Source organism: Mugil cephalus, chromosome 6, assembly GCF_022458985.1.
Source record: "Mugil cephalus isolate CIBA_MC_2020 chromosome 6, CIBA_Mcephalus_1.1, whole genome shotgun sequence".
Classification (NCBI taxonomy): Eukaryota; Metazoa; Chordata; class Actinopteri; order Mugiliformes; family Mugilidae; genus Mugil; species Mugil cephalus.
Window position 1 is genome coordinate 24,189,153 of NC_061775.1, and position 11,553 is coordinate 24,200,705.

An 11,553-nucleotide genomic window follows, 5' to 3' on the forward strand; every position below is an offset into this window, starting at 1 on the left:
TGAGCGTGCAAGCTCTTTCTCAGATTCACATTTGCACAGATGATATAATTCCTCTCAGCGACAGGAAAATATTACAACAATATTTGGCCGCGGTCTGCAGCGCAGGCTATAACGGCAGGGACCTGCGTGATTGCTCCGTAGCTGGAAAAAATAAATTATTTTTATTTTTTTTTGAAAAACTGCCAGCACGAGGAGAGAACTTTCTATACGGACACGTCAGAGAAGGCTAGAGGACGAGAATACGCTTCCATGACCTATATGTACCGCACGCATTCAGCTTCAAATTACCATCCCGGATTACGGTTCATTACCTCCGCTACAATAAAAAGCACGTCTAATATAGATTCAAAGTGACAGTGATGAACATTGGGTTTAGCAGAATGAAGACAATTACTTTTATTTTTCCACCTCTAACATGAAAGGATGTGATAGTACTCTCTTTTAACTCATGTTGGAAGACCGTAATCATTCAATTAATGAGGACATAAAATAGTCACACATTTTAAACATTACACCTTAACCTAGATATTCAGACATAAAAATAAAAAGGTGCCTGGTCTGGTCTAGGTGGGTGCTACATGTCTAAGTAACATCCGCACTAATGAATGAATGCCAGGTCCAAAAGTTTCCCAATTGTCACAAGATGATCAATGCTATGAACTTCCTCTGTCAGTGGTCATAATGTTGTGGCTGATTGGTGCATCTCACTTTTACTTGACACTGGAGACGCACGGTAGTTATGGTCGACACAGACCTGGAAGTAAAATATAAAAAGTGTTTCGAAAAGCGTTTCCCTGATGAAGATCTTAAAAATTGCATGAGCATCCGTTTTTAATTAGCCGTTAAAGATTATTACAGCCAAGGTTGTAATCTCCAGCAGCAGGGAAGAGGTCACTGCGGCATCGGGCACAAACGAATGAACGATATCGCATTCAGAATCAAAACGTGGTGTACATGAAAGAGCATCAGCCATGAGGCACGGAGGAGCACATAACGAAACTCTGCTCTGGAGTCGAAGCTTTGATCTGAGGGTCAGACGTTAAAAAAAATTATACGTCAGCCAGTTTACAGAGTGGGAAATGAAACCTGAAATTAAATTATACTGTATTTATAAAATGAGGTAAGTTAATCAATCGAATGTTTCAGTTACCTATGAAAAGTAAAAAGAATTAATCAAATGTAACTTTCTCCACAATTTCATATTTAGTAGAAATATTTCCTTATTTAAACTATGTTAAGTTTTTATAAGTATTTTTTATTCAGTGTCTTGTTGCCTTTATACTCTCACACACCACAGCTTTGGTGCGTGAGCTTCACCCCAAGCCATCACTTTCTAATCCTCTTTAGCTGCTCACTTCATCTCTCTTCTTAACCTCGGCAACCCCCGAATCTCTGATCTGTAAAAAAAAAAAGAAGAAGAAAAAAAAGAAAAAGAAAACAGTAGCTACACCCTCCTGTCGGGGGCCCCGCAGTCACTCATTGAGAAAACGCTCCTCGAAGCGCCAGTAATGGAGCCTTTAAGCCGTGTGGGCTGTAAATAGCCTGCGTGGAGACAGGAGCCGCTGAACCTCTGCTGCCAGAAATCGTATTGGTTGTAGTTAAAAGTCAATGTTCACACTTGAAAGAGCAGAAAGCAGAAAGCTCGCAGGAGGTCTGATGAGGCAGGAGACGGCCGAGAGGTTGGGTAAAGGTCAGAAAATGGCTTGTGATGTAGAGCACGGCTGGAAATCCAACGACAACGATACTTCAGAAGTAAATGTAAAAAGCCGCAGAAAAATAATATTATGACTCCAATACCAAATCCGGTACTAAGATCAGACGATATTCCTCCTAAATATTTAATATACACTAGGGCTGGGTATTGGCAAGGTCTTCATGATTCGATACGTATCACGATACTTGAGTCACGATATGATACATTATTGCGATATTATGATATATTGCAATATTCTACATGATTCAGTGAAAAACTTTAAATGCAGCTTAAAATATACATTGAATATATGTACGCCAAAAAACAAAAAACAATATTAATCCAAATGATCCATTTTCAGAAAACATTGTGGCGGAGGAGCGGTGGAGTCGTTCACGATTAGCCCTGTTACGCCCCAGTCTGGGGGGTTTCGAGGACAGAACATAACAAGATGAGGCAACGCAATGCGAATAAGATGATCTGTTTAATTACCACCCGAAATAACACCAGTGACAAGTGAGCTATTTACCAGTATGTACACACAACAGGGAAGCACAGCTTCAGGGTGAACCGAGGCCAAAACAACAAACAAAACACCGTCTACCTCACGCCACAGAAACAAAAGACAAGTTCTAAAACCTGACTAGTGTCGTGAAGCAGGAGAAAGAGGCACTTGGCAAAGATCGTCATAATACACAGAGGTAAATTCAAAATGATTCAATCTTTCCCATCCGCTAATATATCCTGCCCAGAAGAATGAAAGAAACCTGTCACGTCTGTTACATGCGCTCAAGGTGAACCTGGTCTCATCTATGAATACCACTGGGGGGGCCAGTGGCGGACCTGTCGATTCTGGTGTCCTATGGAAAAGGCCAATGGTGCTCCTGGGACGTCAGTGACCCAGGCCACCCCCTGAAGTCTGTTTCTGATTGTTGAGTCAGAGACATTCATATCAGCAGCCTGCTGGAGGACAGCACAAGGTGTTGACCTGGCCTCCAAATTCACTAGATCCCAAACTGATCAAGAATCTGTGGGATGATCCACAGTGGCCCCTCCCCTCAACCGACAGGCCACTAACAACATTGTGTTACCAGACACCCTCAGAAGGTCCATGTCCATTCTTCGATGAGTCACAAGGGAGACCTACACAATATTAGGAAGGTGGTCGTAATGTTACGCCTGATTGGTGTATATAAACCACATTGATGTTAGTTCCTGTTATTGATCAGTTAAGTCATAATGCTTTCCATTCACAGAGTTGAATTATCTTTATTATTCTTATTCTTATTACTCGTTCCAGTTATATGATGAACTTTTAACTCTTTTTAATACGTTCAGCTTTGAGGATATTCACCGGCAGACTGAAGGTGCAGGAATTAAAAACGTTTTCAGAGCCGCAAATGTGATTTCCCCATTTCCCGTGAAATATCCCATTATTTCTTCATCAGCGAAGCAGATAAAAAGGGTCGGTTTGTCATTTCCAGGTGCCTAATTCGCATTTTGGAAACTGTTGCCGTGAACATAGTCTCTAAATGAGCTTCCTGATGTCGCTTTTTGCCCTGAAGATGGACACGATCTAATGCGTTTCATTTTGTTTTTTTGTCACCTTCTAGATAAAATGTATGGAACGAGATATCCACTTCGGATGAGATGCTGTCAGCGTGACCAGCAGCGTTATCTAAACGCGCTGCAATAATTTCACACTAATCCTAGAGATACATAAGGTTAAATGAGATATTTTCACACATAAATATGTGTTTGTCATGCATTCATCTTTAAGTGTTACATTCAGTGTAAACAGCTCCACACAATACTCAAAGTCTGCCTTAATTGGTATCTGGGCCGATCAGGCTTCAGCCAAGGCTGATCTTCTGTAGTTATTTAGTTAAATTACCGTATTTCCTCTAATAGTGACCGGGGTCTTTATTTACTCAGCCGCCCAGAATAATCGGCCATTATTAGAGGCCTTTATTTTTTTGTTTTGTACCGGTACATACTGGTATATTTGCTCAAACTTTTCTTACCACTTGCTATCTGCTCTTTTTTTTTTTTCACTTTTGCAGATACACCATTTTGCAGGATTAATAAATGCTGAAGCACAGGTGGTCAGAACAGACAACCGAATAAATGACACCTTTGTATCAATTTGAAGATATTGAGATATTTGAGGCCGGCCATTACATTCATTAATACACAGGACAATCCCTTGTGCCATGATCAGAGGCAAAAGTCATTTAGAAGCCTAGCCCAAGAAAAGCTGACCAGCAGGCTAGCAGCTACCAAGTAGCAACCAACAAGAAGATACGAGCTAATTAGCCTAGCCATTAGCAGCAGGTAAGAAGTGATGGGACATGCTACTACACTTCGACCAACACTTCTCCCCTCTGTCAAGATCAGAAGTAAAACACTAGAAGACACCAGCTAACTAGCCTAGCCAACAGCAGGGAGCAGCATGCGGCACATCATAGGGTTTTAATTATAAGAGACTCGGCTGTTAATTAAATATTGGCCACTATTCTAGGAAATACTGTAAATTAATTTTAGCTCTGCCGTAAACCAAAACCACGTCCAAGTAGTGCCAAGAGAGTCAGAAATCGTATAAATAAATAAGTAAACGTGTCTGCTGTGTGGAAGAACTTTACTCTGGAAAATGAAGTCAGTCCGATACAAATTTCCTCCCCTGGTGATTCATAAATCTTAAAATTAAATTGGAAAAATTTAATTATGCGATGTGAATGTCTGGCGAGGTGGTAGCAGGAGATTCCTATACAGTACTATTCTGACTCAACATCACAAAACAAAACCAAAGCCCGTTTCTGGAGTAAAGAGCGCAGGTTTTCTGGAGCCACGGATTGAGCTACACCATCTCTCTCTTGGTTCGTCTCACAGTACGTCTCCTTTAAGGCTCTTCTTCCTCTGGCCTCTGAGCGCCGGACGACTCGTGTCCATCTTCCCCAAGCCAGAGAAAGTGTCTGGTGCAGTCGGGCAACACGACACTGCTACAACCACATACCGAAATAGCACCGTGATGGGAAATGCCAAGTCATACCATAAAGGCTCGACAAGTCAACACATCTGCAACACGAAACCACAACAGAGTAAGATTCCTGCTCTGGTACGGAGAGAGGGGATAAATCTTCGAAAAAACTCATCGAGCAGCTGTTCTGATTTAACTTTAACTGGCAAAGACACTTGGAAAAACAGCCTGGCTGTGTTAAACAATCATGTGAAGGTCAGTTCCCCTCGAGGGAGTCCCACCGATAACTCGCTGCTGTCGTGAGTTGTGGAGGTGACGCGAGCGTTTTCTGCTTTCGGGATAAAGAAGGTCAAGCAGAGACACGCCGATCTCGCAGCTCAACACACGTTCACGTTCAGTGAAACGAGATAAAACGAGATAAACCGAGACACTGGAGCTGCAGCTGGTTTCTCCGTGCTCAGTAAGAGGAAGCAGCGTTTCACATTATTTATTTATTTATTTATTGCCATCGTGCTGCAGGTTCATTCATTAAGTCGACACTGGAAACAAAGTTTAAACGTCCTCTGTGCTGTAGAGGGAGGCTGCAAATGAGATTATAAGGGTGGAAACATCTTCCTCCTCTCGTATATCTCTGATAATTATGCATGAGTGACGATCATACCGTGACCTACTCTGATAACCGTTATTTATTTCACCAACCAGAAGGTGTGGGCCATCATACAAATGTGTTTCTGAGTCAAGGAAGTAATTCAACAGTTTGAAGGTGAAAGGCACTTTCTAGAGAATAAACTGAGATGTAAAGAACAATTACTGCCGAATTCTGTGTTATGGGGAACAGGGTAGGTTAATTTTTACTTTACAAATTACGGACTTACTGAGGCCCCTGGGTAAATCTACTCCCGTGCAAATAGATCTTAGGCAGCTTGAGTTACAGAAATAAAGTCAGCACAGTCTCTAAATATCACTAAGTAACTCGCTATGCATTTTTTTTTTTCATGCAAACACAAAAATCGGAGCTGTTTTCAGTGGGAAGTTGCAGATCTATTCTCAGAAAACCCTCACAGGAGTTCACTGCAAGAACAGCATTACTAGAAAGAAGCAAAATACTCTTATACTCAATCAAATCATTTTGTATTAGAGATAATGATCCGTCAGTGGTTGTTGTTGGTTGTTTTGCTTGACAGAAATTATTAAAATAAGCACAAAGTTTTGATCTCTGAACAAAATACAAGATGTATTTCTTAGATACTTTCTTGCAGTGTTTGTTTCTTTTGATTCTGAGGCCACAGAACAAGGCAGCGAATCCGCAGCCGGACAGAAACATGAATAATGGAGGTTAAATAATCACAATCCTTCTTTTTAAGGAAAGCTCAAAACGCGCGTTGAGAACACACAACGTCTGCGGTCGAAGGGTCGACTGATGGGCCGACTTCCGTTTTGTGACGTCGAACAGCTCCACGTCAGAAGGGAACACTTTTTATTCACACCGCAACACGCACTTGACAGCTTCAGCCGTTTTTGAACAGTGAGGCTTGACATGCAAAAACATGCCAAGGGCTTGCAGGAAAATGGAGCACCGATAAACAGCTTACACAGTCCAACAGTAAACGGGGCAATGGAGCGGGTGACAGGATAAAAAAAAAAAAAAAAAGAGGACGAGCAGAGGAGCAGGACGACATGCTGACAACATCTGCACATCATGACAAGCATGAAACCTCCAAACATCTCACGGGTTTGTCCACAGGCACTGGAGGAGAGGGTTGACACTACGGGAATGGAATGAGGGTGGATTTTGCTCAATATATATTAAATGAAGCAGGGATGGGCGCATTGATCCCCCTGATGTGTCGATATGAGATCTGATTTGGAAACGAGAGGCTAATGCATTAATGCACAAAAGTTATTTCTCAAATTGAGGATGCATTGTTGCTATCCCGTAAAAATAAATGTGAATAAATACCCCCAGTTTTTAGCAGCTAGGTGTTATCTGCTGAGGGAAAGTGTCTGTAACAGTGATAATTAGTTTTTAAAAAATCCAAACTAGTGTCATCGCCCATCCCTGACATGCACAGCCACGACACAGAGACGACCGGGTACCTCTCTCGGTGTAGCGGGTACATTTTACAGCCGGCAGACAACTCCTCTGCAGCAGAACGAGAAGAAACAGGGTCCAGGTTAGAACGGCGTTAATTAAAGACGGCCCCCGATCGATCGCCGTTTTCGTCCTCCTCCCTAAAATGATGGCTCTCCGCTTGGCGCGCGCCTGAAGCGGCGTTGAGCAGATCTGATTCTGGTCGGAAGTGCTCGAGAACTGGAAAAACTCTGAAGCAGAAACGTTAAGAAAACATCAGATGAAAACTAGAATCACAGCTCCACTTAAAAATAGTTCCTCGGTGTGTTTGTCACACCTCATTAACACATAACACAAGCAAACGCTGCAGTTAACAGCGTGTCTCGGTCTGACGCTCCTGCAAATGTACAAAAAGAAGAAATGCACTTTGTTTAATGCACAGATCCTCAACACCTTTATACCCCCATATATTCACTCGGTTTTGTGGTAACGATGCATTCAGGCGCTCCTCTTTAACTCTTTGCATTTATCAGGTTCAGTTTTAAACCAGCAGCCTGTTTCATATAAACCCAGAAGATGTTAATAACATCACGATCGCTACAAATCTCCTTCAGATCAAATATTCTGTTTGCTTCCGGAGGCCAACCGAGGGCACGCGCTTCCACGACAAGTGTGTAAACAGCAGGAGAACACCTGCGTGACCAACACTCTTTTTGTTTGTGGTCCTGAAGTGGCTCTTAATCTCCTCCTCGTGTCAAGTGGGTAGAAGAGCTGCAGGCCCGTCTCTCCAGAGCTCACGTCTGAGAGACAAAAGCCAGTGTTTGTGCCTCGCTTCTTTCCTCCGGACCAGGTGGCTGAACTCTGCTGCGTCTATTCCCCCACGGAGAGACGGAGCGGAGCCGACGCCCGTTTGAAGGTCACGGGCCACCAGAGCGGATGTTTGATTGTCTGTTGCCGTCAAAGCACTTTATTTCCTCCATTATGCTGTGTGTGCCCCCGGCATTACCTCTAATCGTACAGTCTACATGGAGCTTTTTGTGTGTCGGCACCGTGGCACGATGCGACGCTCGCTGGGGCGCAGCATATATTTGCTAACGCTGTCTCTCGTGTTGACATTAACGCATTTCACTGGATTCTGACGAGGGTTGTTCGATGTCAAACATGACAGAGAGCCAAAGGTCAGAGGTTAGTCACACTCGTGCATAAGAGCTGTTTGCAGTCAACTCACAGATGTTTCATTTCCTTAAAGTCCTTCAGTACTTCTGCCTTTTATTAAATCTTTAGCCTAATAAGCATACTTGCCTAAATTGTGGAAATTGTGATAACAAGACTTAAAGATTGTGTGTCCGTTATTTTCCCCGTTTTTAACATCAAAACACAACTTCTCTACTTCCCAGCAAATCCCGTACCTGAAAGGAATAAAACGTGCTGGGCTCCAAACCCCCTTAATGCCAACATGATCCCCATGTCCATATTTGGAGTATCCAAGTGTGGGCGGGGTAAAGCTTGTCCAACATGGCGACCGCGGGCTCCGCCCACTTCAGGTTTCATTTTCAAGGTTCAGAATCGAATGGGGGGCATCACATCGGATCTCTAACCTCCTGCTACATATCAGCAAAGCCGAGAGGAGGACACGGCCGCTATTCACATCGAGGGAGCAGCAGTGGAGAGATTCAGCTGCTTCAGGTTCCCAGGGATCATCATCAGTGAAGATCACAGCTGGTCTTTCCACACAGGCACTGTACTATATAATTCACTTAAACATCATGCTCTTTGTACAAAATAATTAAAATACACCAAATATCAAATAGCATCCCTTGTACTTCTCCGCACATTCATTAGCAGCTTAAGCTGTAAATAGATGATACATGAAACCACAGTGAGCAGAACATTCAGTTTCTCCCATTAACCTCCTGAGACCCAAGCATTTGTTTGGAATGCATTGCAATTTCTTTAAGATTAAGATTTTTAGATATTTGGGATTAGTAGGACTTGAGAAGTATATACTGGAAGTAGGTTTGGAAAAACTGGAAAAACAAAACAAAATAGGGCTGGACACAGGGATTATTTCACTGTATATTACAATTTAAATCACCAATGTGTAACCAAAATATAAAACAGTTTATTTCCATGCAAAAGCGGAATTGGAAACGATGAAATCCCAATGTCCTCAAACGAGTACTTGTGAATTTGTTAAATTTGCATGTCATATCAAACTAAAAAAGTTAAAAAGCATAAATAAACAAGTGTATTGGCTCTTCACTAGCAGTACATGGCAGAAAAAGTGTCTCCTTAAGAGGACTACAGGTCTAAATGAAGCAGAATAAGCTGCCACAAACTTAAAATGTAATGTCCCCATATGAGGACACTGGGTCTCAGGAGGTTAAAAACAGGAGCTTGGATTTTATACGGCCATTGTTTTGGGGATTTTTATAGGCGAAGAGGAGGTCTCTTAACCTTTTTTTTTTTTTTTTTAAAACAGGCAGCTATATGCTGATGTGTCCTACTTTTATGGTGCATTCATGGCCTGTTCTTCATGTTGCATTTTATGACTTTGTCTTATTCTGGGTCACTATCAAAGTGTTTCTGTACATCACTGTTAAAACATTTAGAAGCTGCTGTGTAAGTGTCACTTTAGGTTTCAGAGCCTCCTCCCCCGTGACTTCTTCTTCTTCTGTAGTACCCCCCCTGTAGTGCACGTTCTTTATCCAGCACAATGCAGAAACCCACCGGTCACGAGAGCAGTGTCCAGTCGAAAACGCATTAACTGCTGATGCACAAACTGGCCCAGAGGTGGGAGGCTGACAGCTTGGGACTCTGGTAATGTGAGCAGGGTTTCAGGTGTGTCTGAACCTGGCTTGAGACATACTGTATGTATAATTCAACACACATGCACAGGAGAGAGGGAGTTAATGAGCGCAGTCCAGGAGCTTTCCAAAGCAAACCCACCCAGGACCCCCCTCCTGCACAACAATCAGCCTGGAAGTGGTCCAAGCTCTCCATCCCTGTACCTCACACAGATACACATGTACAAACACACACACACACACACACACAATTTGACGTTTAATGCAAACAGCCGAGGGACACATCAGAGGACATCAGTAATTCTGCACCTGAAGGTTTTGCTGGTGGAAATATTCAGTCACGGTTTTTTTTTTTTTTTCCCAACACGAGTTCGACCTTCCTGCGGTCACAAGGTTCATTGAAACTGGGTCAAATACATATATAAAAACAAAGCAGATCCGCCTCAGATGTCTATTATGATGTAAACTAAGAAAAAATGACAATGACAATGCCACATGTGAACTAATGACACCCCCATCCATGGCTCCTGCACAAGGCTGGAGGTTATTAAGACGTGCTGCGGTTCGACCGGATCCAACACACTCGGGACAGAAATCTCTTAAGTCGCCGCAAAGTTCACTTTTAAGCCATTTTTGTATTCAGACAGCTTCCTCACAGCAGCAGATGGGAACGAAGTCAAATATATCTCGGCGCAAATCTCTACTAACTTACCCCATGCTCCGAGGATCTGGATGCTGGTTTTGAGGACGTATTCCACTCACTAACTCCTTTTTTCTGCTCTGTCTCAAAGACCGATTCTCTGTTGTCTCTGAAATCCTGGACTGAGTTACAAAAAAAAAAAAAAAAGACAAATCACTTCCGACTCCAGATTCCCCCAGTTTCCCCTCCAACAGTACTCCTCTCTCGGCTCAAGTCAGTTGTTGTACTCCGAGCCGCCTGCTTTCCTTTGTCCGCGGGTCTCCCCGGCGAAGCAACACCGCGGATCTGTCGAGTCCGTGCGTAATTACGCAGCGTGAACGCTTGGCTCGGCTCTGCGGGCCGGACAGACGGAGGAATGTCGATCAAAGTCGGACAGCAGAACGCGTTTGGCTCAAACCCCCTCCAGGACTTGTGTGCTGCGCTCCCCTCCCGCCTCCGTGCCAGATCACACTGGGATCCCATTCAACTATCTCCGTGGGACTGGCGAGCCTCTGTAGCTCCATCTGATGGGCACAATGCAAATAACAGGCATCGTTTAAATGTCACAATAAGAAATATAATGTGGAAGTGGCCTGCGGACAGGAGTAATACCCCCCTCCGTGCGTATTTATGAGGTGCAGCGTAATAAAAGCCGGAAGCATCTGAAATTAGGTTCGGAAGAACAGACGCCAAGTAGCTCTTTACGAGAAGAAGCTTTAGTAAACAATCAGTCAAGTGTGGATAATATTCAGTCCCATCCAACAGTGTGACGCATCAGAATCACATAAAATGGTAAATGTTTTGTCGTTGATTGGATAAAAAGAAACATCACTGAATTATTATTGGTTTTACTCGTTTATTCTCGGACTTTCTTGTCTTTTCCTCTTTTTTTTAACTATGTAATATTTTATGCTTCTTTTTGAATGAGATTGACTCTAACTTGTTTGGTAAATAACAGATAGAATTCACACAATGAACCCATAATGTAGAGAGTAAAATATATAAAAGACAAATTCAAGGTTTCTGAAAATGTGAAGTTTTTCATGAAGCTGCTAATTGGTCAAAGAAAGTCAGACACTTCTTTCGTCTTAATAAAGCTTCACAGTCTTCCTCGTAAAACTGCTGAACATCGTTTGTGCTTAGAAAGAGGCACTCTTCACTTCATTAATTAGCTCAGCCCTTGATTCAGAGTCACCGCCGGTTCCACATCCTACCATTTATTTGCATGAATATACTCTGAGCATGTTAGAGCGGAGCCTCCGATGTAGTGGAAAAGCGGTGGGAGCACTGGTGCTGCTGCTCAGTGGCCTGTTACAGCGCTCTGTG

The 11,553-nt window shown here is 43.0% G+C and overlaps 1 protein-coding gene across 2 annotated transcripts in view; it reads right to left on the reverse strand.

Annotated features, from left to right (window-relative positions):
- Positions 1 to 11,095, reverse strand: part of homer3b (homer scaffold protein 3b) — a 48,487-nt gene extending 37,392 nt beyond the window's left edge. Inside the window, exons 1-2 of one of the 2 annotated variants that reach the window (XM_047587526.1) lie at positions 10,261 to 11,095; positions 6,768 to 6,813 (exon numbers count right to left, since the gene is read on the reverse strand). In XM_047587526.1, coding sequence (XP_047443482.1) covers positions 6,768 to 6,790 — 23 coding nt within the window. In that variant the 5' untranslated portion in view covers positions 6,791 to 6,813; positions 10,261 to 11,095. The remainder of the gene's footprint in view (positions 1 to 6,767; positions 6,814 to 10,260) is intronic. The other variant, XM_047587527.1, reaches the window with a different exon arrangement.
- Between the last annotated feature and the right edge of the window lie 458 nt (positions 11,096 to 11,553).